General features: G+C 44.8%; 1 protein-coding gene across 3 annotated transcripts in view; it reads left to right on the top strand.

Moving 5' to 3' along the window:
* Gria1 (glutamate ionotropic receptor AMPA type subunit 1) overlaps positions 1-12822 on the top strand; it is a 319050-nt gene that overhangs the window by 161839 nt on the left and 144389 nt on the right. For all 3 annotated transcript variants that reach the window (XM_032913974.1, XM_032913973.1, XM_032913972.1), the window contains exon 3: positions 8861-9100. In XM_032913974.1, the coding sequence (XP_032769865.1) occupies positions 8861-9100 (240 nt within the window). The remainder of the gene's footprint in view (positions 1-8860; positions 9101-12822) is intronic.

The following is a 12822-nucleotide window of genomic DNA, read 5'->3' as shown; positions in this document are numbered from 1 at the left end:
TGGTCCTTAACTACTTGCCCACTGCCGGAGACCACAGCATAGCTAACAAACTCTCTGCTTCTGCCCTTTTTGCCTTGTGAATTTTTCACCACCTACATCACTGACCTGTCACAGCCTGTTGAAATCTGACGCCCGCTTTCTGCCAAACACATACTATGTGTTGAGTGGACATTTGTTTAGATGAGTAACATGGAGAAGAAATAGAACATTCTTTTCTGTAGGGCCACATACATATGTCTAATGAGCATGAATGTTCTAAGGGAAGGAGGGGAGAGAAAGAAAGAAGGACAGAAGGAGGAAGAGTAGAAGAAATAAGAAAGGAAGGAGGAGATAGATGAGAGGAAGGAAGGAGGAAAGAAGGCAGGGGAAGAAAGATGAGATGAAGAGAAAGAAAGAAGAATGGAGGAATACAAAGAAGAAAGAAGGAGGGAGAGAGGGGCGAGAGGAAGGCATGAAGAAGGGGGGAGAAGAAAGGACAACCCCATCACCCAGATATTCGCAGTATAGCTTAGGATGGAAGGCAATGAGCCCCTGACCAGCCTCTGTGCCAAGGCTCCTTAGTCAGTCTGTTCTTCCCCCTGCTTTCAGCACAGCACCCACACAGTGAATGCGGACCCCACCACCAGAGCCCAGCCTAGTTCTAATTCCCAACCTCATATATAATCACATCTCACTGGCCTCCAGGGCCCAATCATCAGTACTCCAGCTGGCCAGTAAACGCCCCAAGGTGCTCAGAGGGAGATGAGTCTTCTGCGGCCATCTTCCAGTCAGCCATCCTCTTCCGATTAAAGAGAGAAGCCAACAAGCCAAGTTGGGGGAAGAAAGACTGACACAGAGCAGGTCGGCATAGCTTGGTCTGTTCCTGAGAGGCCCTGGGTATTCAGGGCCCTGTCTGCCTCCAGTACTGTGCCGTGTCCTCTACCCTGCCTCACCCTCTGCAGTTGCTCCAATATTTCCTCCCCTGTCACCCAGCAGGCAGAAAAACTGCTACTCTACCTGGACAGGCAGCACACAGCCTGGCCTGCAGCCAACACTTACCCAGCACTAGCTGTAGCAGCAAGAAGGACCATTTGCTCTGTACCTGGCTTGTTACTGCCATCTCAGGGGTTCCGCTGTGACTCCCCTTGATCTGGGACTTTCTGAAGTCATTAAAATAAAAACATCCCAGGAAGGCCAGAAGCATGTATGTCCCGGGTCATCACAACATCTCAATTTTCTGGCAACAGTGAATATCGGCTGACTGTATCAGAGGACTGGTGAGGGCTTACCTACTAAATGGTGAAGACATCTAGACGTGTCTCAGCATCCTAACGGAGTGTTGTTTCATTTAGAGGGAATGGGAGCAATTCTATGCATGATGGTAGTACTGGACTGGAGCCACAGCAGGTAAAGGAGGGTGTCCCCCAAGTGACAGACATAAGGCATGTTTAATGACAATGCATTAGAGCTGAGTGAGAGCCCCGCCTACAAAAGCAGAGTTGCTCAGGTGTGTGAGGGGTCCAGGGTGAGTGTCTAAACATTCTCCAATGCATGTGTATGCTCTAGCTCCTTCCCCCAAAATGAAAATGTCCCCGTCACCTCATTATCCACTATTTACGACAAGGCTGACACACTTCCAGGGACTGAAGCCAGGAGCTAAGGAGAAATGTCAGAGAGAGAGGCCTTAAAGGAAGTGACAATTACAAAGCAGCTAATACAGGGAGTTCCCTCCCATGGAGGGAGCTGTCAGGGCCAGTGCCCAGGGCCTGGAGATTTATTGATACTAAGTAGATGGTGCTGCAACCAGGACTGACTATCAAAGGGCTCCTGTGAGCAGCAGGCTGGCCTGGGCTGCCACACTGAGCAGCTCAGGGGCTTTCCTCATCTGTGTCTCCCAAAGGGAGAGAGAGTCCTGGCCTCAATTTTCACTTCTCCAGTTGTTGAATTTGCTCTCCTGCAGACTGTCCTGGAAGCAGTGACCCTAGTACAGGACACCGTGGTATGGTCTCAGCACTTCCTGGCTCTTTCTGTCTTCCAGGACTTTTGTGCCTGCCATTCCTTACCCCTGGAATATGCTTTATGAACAAGGACTGCAGCGAACACCCTATTTTGGCTGATGATTTCATATAAGGCATAATGCACTGGTGATGTCTCTCTCTCTGTGTATGTGTGTGTGTGTCTGTCTGTCTGTCTGCCTCTCTGTGTGTCTCTCTATCTCTGTCTCTCTGTCTCTGTGTATGTCTATTTGTCTCTCTGTCTCTTGGTCTCTCTCTGTGTCTCTGTGTCTTTTTGTCTGTCTCTCTGTGTCTGTCTATGTATTTCTCAGTCTCTCTATCTCTCTTGGTCTATCTCTCTGTCTCTCTGTGTCTCTCTGTATTTGTGTCTGTGTGCCTCTATCTCTCTCTGTCTCCGTCTGTCTCTCTGTGTATCTCTCTGCCTCTCTGGCCCTGCCTGTGTGTTCTCACCTACGCATATGTAAGCCAGAGGTTGATGGTGTCCTCCTCCACCTCATTTTTGAGACAATTTTTCAATGCATCTAAAGTTCACTGTTTCACTGACATTAGACACCAGCAAGTCCCAGAGATCCTTCTGCCTCCCTGCCTTTGCCTCCCTGGGGCTAGTATTGTAGGTGCACAACACCAGGATTGTTATGTGAATGTTGGTGGCCTAAACTCAGTTTCTTGCATGGCAAGCACTTTACCTCCTGAGCTTCCTCTTCAGGCTAAATGTCCTTACCTGTACCATGGGCTCATCCCCGATAGAGACTACACTGAGTTTATACTGTACTGTTTTCTGGTAACCGTCATTATCCTCTACTGTCATCGAGTTGGTCCTTGAGGCTGGGAGCCTGCCAAGCTCATTAGCACATCTCTATTGCCCTATCGATGCCTCATGAGGGTGGGAAGCTGGCAGTTTAAAAGTGAACAAATGGGTCAGTGGGTTCGTTCATGGGTGGAGAAATGAGTGCATGCATGTATATAATAAGAATGAATGATCTCCTCAGGATGGAGTGGACATAAAAGAATAGCAAGGTCACACCATGGTGAAATAAATACATATGTAGGTAAAGATAGGTTAATACAGATAAAATACAGAGGTTAATAGATGTAAAAGGTAGATGGATACATAGATAGATAGATAGATAGATAGATAGATAGATAGATAGATAGATAGATAGGTGGGTGGATGAAAACAGAGAGAGAGAGAGAGAGAGAGAGAGAGAGAGAGAGAGAGAGAGATCCATGTATATGAATGAATTGCTCAGTGAAGCAATGCCTTTTTACCTGGCCAGAGGAAGGTTACTGAAGAATTTCTTAGAGCCTGAAGCTGGCCTGTTGGCCAGTCTGTTTCTTCCCATCATTGCAGAGGGAGAAGGCAGTACACCAAATATGTCAAGAACTTGGGTTCTGTAGCCAGAGTGGCAGAGCTCTGGTCCAGACTTTGCTGAGTGCTGATCACTAGTCTGTAATTTTCCTTGTGGGATAAAAAGAGTCAGTATGAAGAGTCATCCTTGGCCGTGGGTCAGTGGTTCAATGCCAGCACACACGATGGCCACCAGAAGGTGTGGTTCTCACCTGGGCTTCCCTGTGCTGATGGCCCCACACACTATCCAGTCTGCTCTGAACCTGCGCTGGGACTCTGCTTCGCCTAGTGCTTATTGAGGTCATGACTCTGCTTAGGGGCACTCCTGTTTCCTCACCCCTGCTGGTCACCTCTGGGAATGCACCCCAGTCCTGAGCTCTTCTGATTTGCCTCAGACCTAACCTACCCTCTCCTGAAGAGCTAACTCACACTATAGGTCAAAGTTTACATCTTAAATGAAACTCCATGGGCCTCTGGACCTGGTGCCAGCACTTCAGCATGTGGAATCTAAAGCTCCGACTCCAAGGCTCTACCAGCTGCTTGCACTGAAGAGCTGCAAAGGGGGTTCCTGGATATCTGAGCCCCAAGCAGCTCAAAGGCTAAATTAGTAACTATTGTCCAGTTAATCAGATGAGACCCTAGAATGCTAGTGTCTGAAGGATATCTGAGTGTGGCTGAGTCTACCCCATTGTTTCAAAGCTAAGGAAACTCCCAGGAGAAGGCTGAATTTACTCATTTACTCAAGCTCGTTATACAGATTGAAAGGAAGAAAGGACCCTCTGGGTCTTCTGCCATCTAGTCTAGCACTTTCTCTATGGAGCCTTAGCTCTCCTGTGCTATTTACTTTGACAGCTCCAAAACCATGTCTTATAACCACTAATTATCTTCCTCAACACTTAACCAAAAACTGTTCTGCCCTACAGGCCTTGGGTCTGTGGGGTTTCCTTCTCTCTCCCTCCTCCAGCTCTCTCCCATTCTCTCCCTCTCTCTCTCTCTCTCTCTCTCTCTCTCTCTCTCTCTCTCTCTCTCTCTCTCTCCTCCCCTCTCCCCCTCCCTACTCTCTTCTCCTCTCTCTCTTTCCCTCATCCCACTTCTTCCTAGAATTTAGTTGAAATGAGAAGATAAATCAAAGTGAAAAGATCCAGCTTGGTGACTACAAGTCAGGGTCCACCCAAGTAAATAGAAGCTAGGCCACTCCCATGTTTCATTCTTTTAGGGAGCAGTGTTGACATTCACTCTCTTAGTTTAAAGGATACAGCACCCCATTGAATGAAAGAGAGGCTTGTTAAAGGAAGAGTTAGGAGATATTTGAGAAATTGTGGCCAGCTATGTCTGTGGATTTAGTCAGAGCTGTCTCTCTCCCCACCCCACTTTTCCTCCCTCCCCCACTCGACTTTTCCCTCTCTTCCCACACTTTACCCTCTCTCCTTCCCTACTTCTTCCTTTTTCTCCCTCCCCACACCCTTCTTTCCCCTCCATCCCAACAACCTGCTTCCCCCTCTATCTTTACTAAAGTTCTTGAAAAAATGTCACAGCCACTAGGACCCCAGAGATCTGACTGACTGTGTGGATGTGGAAGTTAGCATGGTGGAATAGGTCTGGAAGCTGGATTTTCATGCTACAGGACAGTATTTCATTGCCCCAAGGGGAAAGAAGGGATCCTAAAAATACCATGGAGCCTATTATAATATTTTAACAGGATTTATGTGCTTCCTATGCACACTAACCCCTAGAAGACGGATTGTGCATTTTGACAAATCTATATTTAACATGGGTGGATAATATACAATGCATGCTTCCTGGTAGAAAAAAATCATACTTATGGAAAACCTGAGTCTAGTAATTACAACAGACATTTAAAGGCAGTGCCTATTGTGGGCTGTGCACAGAAAGTGAGTCTCATTAGGCAGAATGAGAAAATAGTTTGAGTGGAGGAGGCTCAGGAGCCACCTCAGAAGAAAGCCACCCAGGGCAAAGGAGAAAGGGTTCAGGAGACCACCTCCTTCCACCACCCACTCTGGGTCATGTGAATGTCCCCTCAAGCACCCAGCATGAATTCATTCATCAAATATTTCTTGAGCACCTATAGTGTTCCAAGCACTCTGCTGGCTCTGGGACACAGACAATTATTACATTCAGAGAATCAGTATGAAACAAAAGGGCTACAGACACAGACAGAAGCCAAGACTGTGATGTTAGACCTAGTGACTAACGGATGGAAACTTGGATGGAGTCTGCTTGGTGTTGAGGGGAAGGAAAGAAACCTGCCTGGGAAAGCGAGACAAGTTGAAACAGGACCGCGGAGAGGAGAGGCAAAGGTCCTGCACGGTAGAAGGGAACAGAGAGCGCAGAGTCCCCAAGACAAAACCATTGGAATTGAGGTGCAAAATGACAGCCAGGATGGCCAATCAGGAAGTGAGGAGATTGAGAACGTCATGAAAAGTCAGCAGGGGAATTGTTCAGACTACAGATATACAGGGGCTTTGCCCCTGTGCAATGGGAATCTCAGAACCACAAGGAAGTGAGATGATACATAGCCCTCAACTTTGCTTTGTTTCATTGATAGACTTCCTTTAACTTCAGGGAGACAATGGATTCCATTGCTATACCCCAAATGCCCCGATGCCTCTCATCTATCCTAGATTTAAAACCATGTGCGCACATGTACATGTGCAGGGAGATGTGTGCATGTGTGTTGCAAAACAAACCTTTTTAATCTCAAACTGGATTTCTACCCCACCTTTGACCATTTAGTTCCTAGATAAAAGATACACAACTTTTGTAATTGACAATAAGCCTTAATCAGCACAAGAGCTGGACAGATAGCCACCCTCTATGCTATTAGACTCTACTCTCCTTTGGGTAATCTAGAATTATTACTTGCTATGTTTCACCTGGGCTGCTCTTAATTGGGCAACCCTTGGGGCCATGTTTTCTTGATTCCTAACCCATGGTGAATTTTTCTTCTTCCTCACTGTTTTCTCTCCCTCATGGTTCTCCTCAGACCCAAGCCTGGGAACCCTGTGCCTTTTCTGCCCAGCTATTGGCTGTCAGCATCTTTGTTCACCAATCAGAAATAACTTGGGGACAAGGTCACATAGAGTCACTTGGTCTATGTGCACTCTCTCATCTCTGGGGTAACCAAGAGGCAGGTCTTGGGGGCCACGCTTAGTATGACAATACACAGCAACAGACCAAATCTCAACACACGTATGTGCTGTGTGTGCATATGCACAAGGAGACCAGGCAGGGAAGGAAGAAGCAATAGGAAGGAGAAAGACAGTTTTAATCATGCTTTCTTTTGCCAAGAGTCTAGATTCAGAATGTGTACAAGGGGGTTATTAGTGATAGTGAAGGGACCAATGGGAAGAGGAAGAAGGCAATGAGGGAGAGGATTCGAATGAGTGAAGTACAATAATACACACAGATGAACAGTCCGTTGTGATAAAGTTCATTCTTTTCTACACTAAAATTTAATTAAAAAATTTCCTAGAGCAATCACAAAATGTCCATAAAGCTTAAAACACTTCCTGAGCATTATAAAACATGCAAACAATGGAAATTAATGTATCCATTATACTTTATAGTACCACATAGCATAAAGTTCAAGCCATGCTTATCATCGTCAGCTCCCGGAACAGCCAAGGGGCTGGTTAGAGTAGGTGCCCCATGATGTTTCTGTCTACAGTGAACAGTCAGTGAGCAAGTCACCTTGAGAGAAATATGAAGCTGGGGGTTGAAGTGGCAGACTGGGGAGGAGTTGGAGTGTGACTGTCAGGGGTGAATTTAACTGAAATATAATGTATTCACGTGTGAAATTCTCCGAGAATAAAATAAAACACATTAACAATAATAATTCTCTAGGAATATTCAAGTTATGGGTTTCTGAGGACTTGGCAGGCTAACACGCTGTGAAGTTCTCTTCTCAGGATGAAGTAAGGGGAGTTCCTTGGCTGGGACAAAGACTGTCAATGTTCCATCCTGTGTCACAGGGAAAAGTGAAGTTTACAGACTGACTGACAGACAGCCTGATGCCATGCCCTTAGTCGTGTTCTGATCACACTCTGAGCAGCAATAATATCACCTTCAAGTCAGCATTCATAGCAGCTGGGATCCTGTAGAATGGGTCCTGTGGGGGTATTTACATGGCTAAGCTGATGCTGTGGCTGATCCTCTGAAAAGCCTGAAAACCTGCTAGCAAGATGCATGCTCACAACATAAACACCAACAGGAGGCATACGCTGGGAGAAACGGCAAGGTGGGGAGAATCCATATTTATGCTCCTGAATCCATGTCAGCAGCAGTAATAGGCTACCACCCTTCCTGTGGAAGGTTTTAGGCTTTGCCTAAAAGCTGTGGGTAAAGAAACGAAAAGGGAAAGACCATCAGCGTATCTAGCCACCCTGGATTGACCTAGATGTATAACATGAACATGTCCATTAACTGTGTGTGTGCATATGTGTTTGTAAGCATGCACACATGGAAGTCAGGTGACTACCTCAGATGTTCGTCCTTTCTATTTTGTTTGAGACAGGGTTCCATTGCTGTTTCCCAGTGTATGCAGATTAGCTAGCCCAGGAGATGCCAGGAAATCTATTGTCTCACCTCCCATCTAACTATAAAGGTAGTGAGATTATAAGCAAGCGTACTCCTGTGTCCAAGCTCTCCATGTCCTTGGGATCCAAACTCATGTCTTCACACTTGCAGGGTCAGTTCATTGCTTACTTACTGCACCATCTCCCCAGCACAAATCGGCCTGTTAATTTTCAATTCTTGGTCTTTAATGTACCTTCTTTTAATGTCTCTGTCATTCATTTCTTAACGCGGTCATTGTGGTGACAAGAGGGGTTAATTGTGTGAAAGTGCTTTGCTGTTTGGCTACCATGATCAATGATCATGATGACTGTTGGTCTATAACAGACAAGCACCTTATAACTGATAAGCACCGGCTGTAGACAGACAAATGAGGGTTTGCACAGATGAAAGTGTGATTTAGAACTGGTAGATGGTAGGATCAAGGAACTGATGAACAGATTGGTATTTGAACGCATGGGTGGATGGTTGATTGGTAGGGTGGATGGCTAGACAGCAGATGGTTAGTGATGGTGGGCTAAGTGGATTTTTTGAGTCATCTGGCTATTTGTTTACAGCATTTCTATTCATTGATGTGGGGGTTATGAATATGTGCACATGTGTATGTACAAGTGTGTAAACCTATGTGCACATGTTCAGAGTCCAGGGGAGGATATGGGGTGTCATCCTCTGTTGCTCTGTACACTATTCCTTTCAAAGGCCTCTCTAGAGATTACTATTTTGGGCTCTCCAAGTGGCAAGCAAGACCCAGGAATTTTCACAGCTCCACACCTCAGTACTGGGGTTACAAGAATATGCAACCATGCCTGGCTGTTTCCATGGATGCTAGGATCAAAACATGGGTCGTCATGTTTGTGCAACAAGTGCTTTTATCTAGTGAGCCTTTTCCCTAGCCCCAGCTAACCTTTCTCACCTTCTTTTCTAGTCTGTTCCCAGTTCTCCAAAGGAGTCTATGCCATCTTTGGATTTTATGAACGAAGGACTGTCAACATGCTGACCTCCTTCTGTGGGGCCCTCCATGTGTGCTTCATTACTCCAAGTTTTCCCGTTGACACATCCAATCAATTTGTCCTTCAGCTGCGTCCGGAACTACAGGAAGCTCTCATTAGCATTATCGACCATTACAAGTGGCAAACCTTTGTCTACATTTATGATGCTGACCGGGGTAAGCTAAGGGTTAAGGAAAGGGGATTGTTGAAGGGTGGAGAAAATTCACCCACAGGAAGAAGAATGATGCCTCTGTCTTCTTAAAACACATGGGGAAGCAAGCCAGGTGGTTTATTTGTGTGTGATGATTCCTTGGTTGCCTTATTTAACTCAGAGTGTGAAAATATACCTTTGAGAGAGGGATCCTCTAAGCTATCAAGCCAGGCTACCATTCACCAAACTCTCACGTTGCCAAGTTCAAGGTTTTCAGCAAAGTGACCCACAGCGTACAGTATTATTAATAGAGGGTAAAGCAGAACAAGATCTGAACCTAAGTTCTCTCCTCCCCAACCTTTGGTCTTTGGACAGGTTCTTGATGTGTTAGCTTCATCACTCATATAGTTTGTCAAATTCTCCATGACTTCATTCCTTCATGACTAAAAGGAAGGTGAATTTGTCACTACCTCAAGAATATATTGTGCAGATTTTGTGAGATAACGGCTGAAATGTTCATTGCCTGCAATGTATTCATTGTATTCAAAATCCTCACTATATGTTTATCTGCTGCCTATTATCTTCACCATCAATAACAGCAGCATCATTACCACCATTATGATCAACACTGTCATCACCATTACTATCATCACTACCACTTTCATCATCATCATCATCATCATCATCATCATCATCACCACCACCACCACCACCAATACCACCTTCACCACTATAGTCATCATCATTGACATCATCTACATCATCATCATTGTCATTATCATTGTCATCCTCATCCTCATCATCATTGTCATGGTTCTCATCATCACCATCATGTCACCCTCTTCCTCCTCCTCCTCATTATCATTGTTGTCATCATCGTCATCAACATCATTGTCATCATAATCATTGTCATCATAATCATTGTCATCATAATCATTGTCATCAACCTCATCATCATCATCATTATCATAATCTACATCTTCATCATTGTAATTATCATTGTCATCCTCATCATTGCCGTCATCGTCATGGTCCTCATCGTCGCCACCATCCTCCTCCTCCTCCTCCTCCTCCTCCTCCTCCTCATCGTCGTTGTCATCGTCATCATTATCATCATCCTCCTCATCATAATCATCATTGTCATCATCTACATCTTCATCATCGTCATTATCATTGTCATCATCTTCATCTTCATCCTGCTCATCATCATCATTGTCATCATCCTCCTGATCATCATTGTCATCCTCATCATCATTGTCAGCATCACCTCCACCATACTAACATCATCACTATCATCACTGTCAACCGTCATCATAACTGCCTCCATTGTCACCATCACCACCACTATGATCATCACTGTCATCACTACATCCTTATTGTCACCATCCTTATCACAGTCACCATCATCATCTTCACTACCACCACCATTTTGACCATCATCACTGTCATCACAATCACCACTATCCCTATCCTGACTCTCATCCCTGTCATTATCATGACTACTACCATGACTACCACCATCACCATCCTCATCATTATCATCCATTCTTATTATCATTGTCATCATCACCATCATCCTCTCCTCCTCCTAGTGCTTGTAGTCCTCGCCCTTTGAATTTTGCAATCACATTTTGCAGTTGTTTCTCATACTTTTTGCTCTCTACAGCCTCCTTATCCTGCAGTATATTTATTTATCACATCTACCTACATGGTCCTCCCATTCTAATGCATTAGATCCCATTTTCTCTATTCACTCATCCTCTGTACAAGAACTCTTCTTTCTGAGCCTTATAGTATGTACTTGCCTGTCCTGCCTTCTTATGCATGGCCTAGTCCTGTAAGAATGCTGTTATTATTTGTTTAGAGAGATAAATGGACTGAGACTTGAAAGTCTAGACACTGAGGCAGGGGAGCACTTCCCTGGCAGAGTTTCCTACAGAGAATCTTAGATACTTTGAACAAGTGAATAAGACAGTTTTATAGGCAGTGGGGGAGGTGCCATTCAAAAAGGAAAGTACAGAGAGGGACAGAGTGGAAGCATCCATTTCTTTCTGTTTCCTTTCATTTCTTCTTTTCTTTCCATATTTTGATTATTTCCCTTCTCAGACAGTAGCCACTGTGTGGGACATCTGCCAATGGTCCCTTTCAGAATAATCTTGTGCCATAATAAAGGCTCAAGCATAGCAACTCCAGAAAAACATATTGTTAGGAATTTCTTGGGTTGACAGAAGAACCCACCCTCTGCAAAGAGCCAGATCTACCCCAGAACCCAGAACTCTGAGCTCTACCATTTTCTGGTTGTATGACCATGTACTAATGAGTTTTGGTGTCCACATCAGCAAAATAGGGATCAGAGTAAGACTGGCCCTCTAGAATTCAGTAAATTAAAAGAGGAAAGCCAGAATAATAGCAACAGACACACAGGGAAGGTTTAGCAAACATGTGGCTCACTCACATAAAACAACTTTCACAAGAAATGAACCAAAGTGGAAAATAAAACCAGAATCTATCTAGAGAAGTTCCCAAGGCCTCATGCCATATTGGTCACTATAGAAAGAATTAGCAGTGTTATTATGAGTAAGAAAAGCAATGTATACAAAAGATTAACAGCAAAGTAGCTGTCTGTGACAGGCAAAATAGAGACCCACTTCCCTGTCCCCATGTCCCTTTCCTTGTCTCTGAAGATGGAAAAATGTGTGAATGCTATTGCCATCTGGGAGTTAAGGTCACAGATGCTATGAAGGCTGCTCAAGAACTTCCTTTGAAAGCAAAGATTGTTCCGGAATGCTCCACTGGACTTGGTACAAATCTCAAAGGTCTTTAATTGTGACAGTGGGAGTCAGAAGAGCGGGGGTCAGATTGAATGAGAAAGCCTAGGCCATCATAACTGGCTTTGAAGATTAACCATAAGCTAAAGGATATGAGCAGAGAGAGCAGACACATGTGAGCTGGAGAGACAAGAGAATGGATTCTCTCCCAGCTCTGTCAACAATGTGGCCCTGGCTTCTTGGAGTGTAAGCTGTACATTTCCATTGAGACATGACACTTAGTTTGTGGTCCTTTGCTGCACAAAAAGAAGCAAGGACACCTTGGGTGTCTGCAAGAAAACAGTAGTGCGGAGAAACAGGCTCCTCCATAGGGTCAATCTTACTCAAAAGGTAGTGGTGAAATATAATACACATTTACTGAAGCCATATCCAAATTTCACCAAATTCAATTCACCATTATTAGCTACCTTTAGATGCTAAGCTGGCCTGTTCAATAAGCAATTACCAAACTTCCCTGTGTTGGTTACTTCTCTGTGGCTGTGATAAAATGCCCTGACAAAAGCATCTTAAGCAAGAGAGAGTTCATTCTAGCCCGCCGTTCCAGAGAGATTGTCAGTCCATCATGGTGGGGAAGGCAGGAACAGGAAGCCAAGGTCTTTACATTGCATCTATACATGGGAAGCAGAGAAGGGGAGAGCAGGAAATGGAACAAAGTCATAAACCCTGAACACCCACTCCCAGGGGGCATAATTCTTCTATTAAGACCCCTCCTTCTTAAGATTTCATAACCTCCCCCAAACAGTGCTACCAACTAGGAACCTAATAAGTGTTCATATGCCTGAGCCTATCTGGGATTCTTCTCATTCAGAGTACCACTGTCCCAGAATAAGAGCAGCTACCATTTAGAGAACCTTAAGGCATCAGACCAGTCCACACCCAACATTCCTATTTAATCTTTATCAGAGCCCTGTGAGGCAGG

Source organism: Rattus rattus, chromosome 9 (assembly GCF_011064425.1).
Source record: "Rattus rattus isolate New Zealand chromosome 9, Rrattus_CSIRO_v1, whole genome shotgun sequence".
Classification (NCBI taxonomy): domain Eukaryota; kingdom Metazoa; phylum Chordata; class Mammalia; order Rodentia; family Muridae; genus Rattus; species Rattus rattus.
This window is presented reverse-complemented; position numbering and strand designations above follow the sequence as displayed.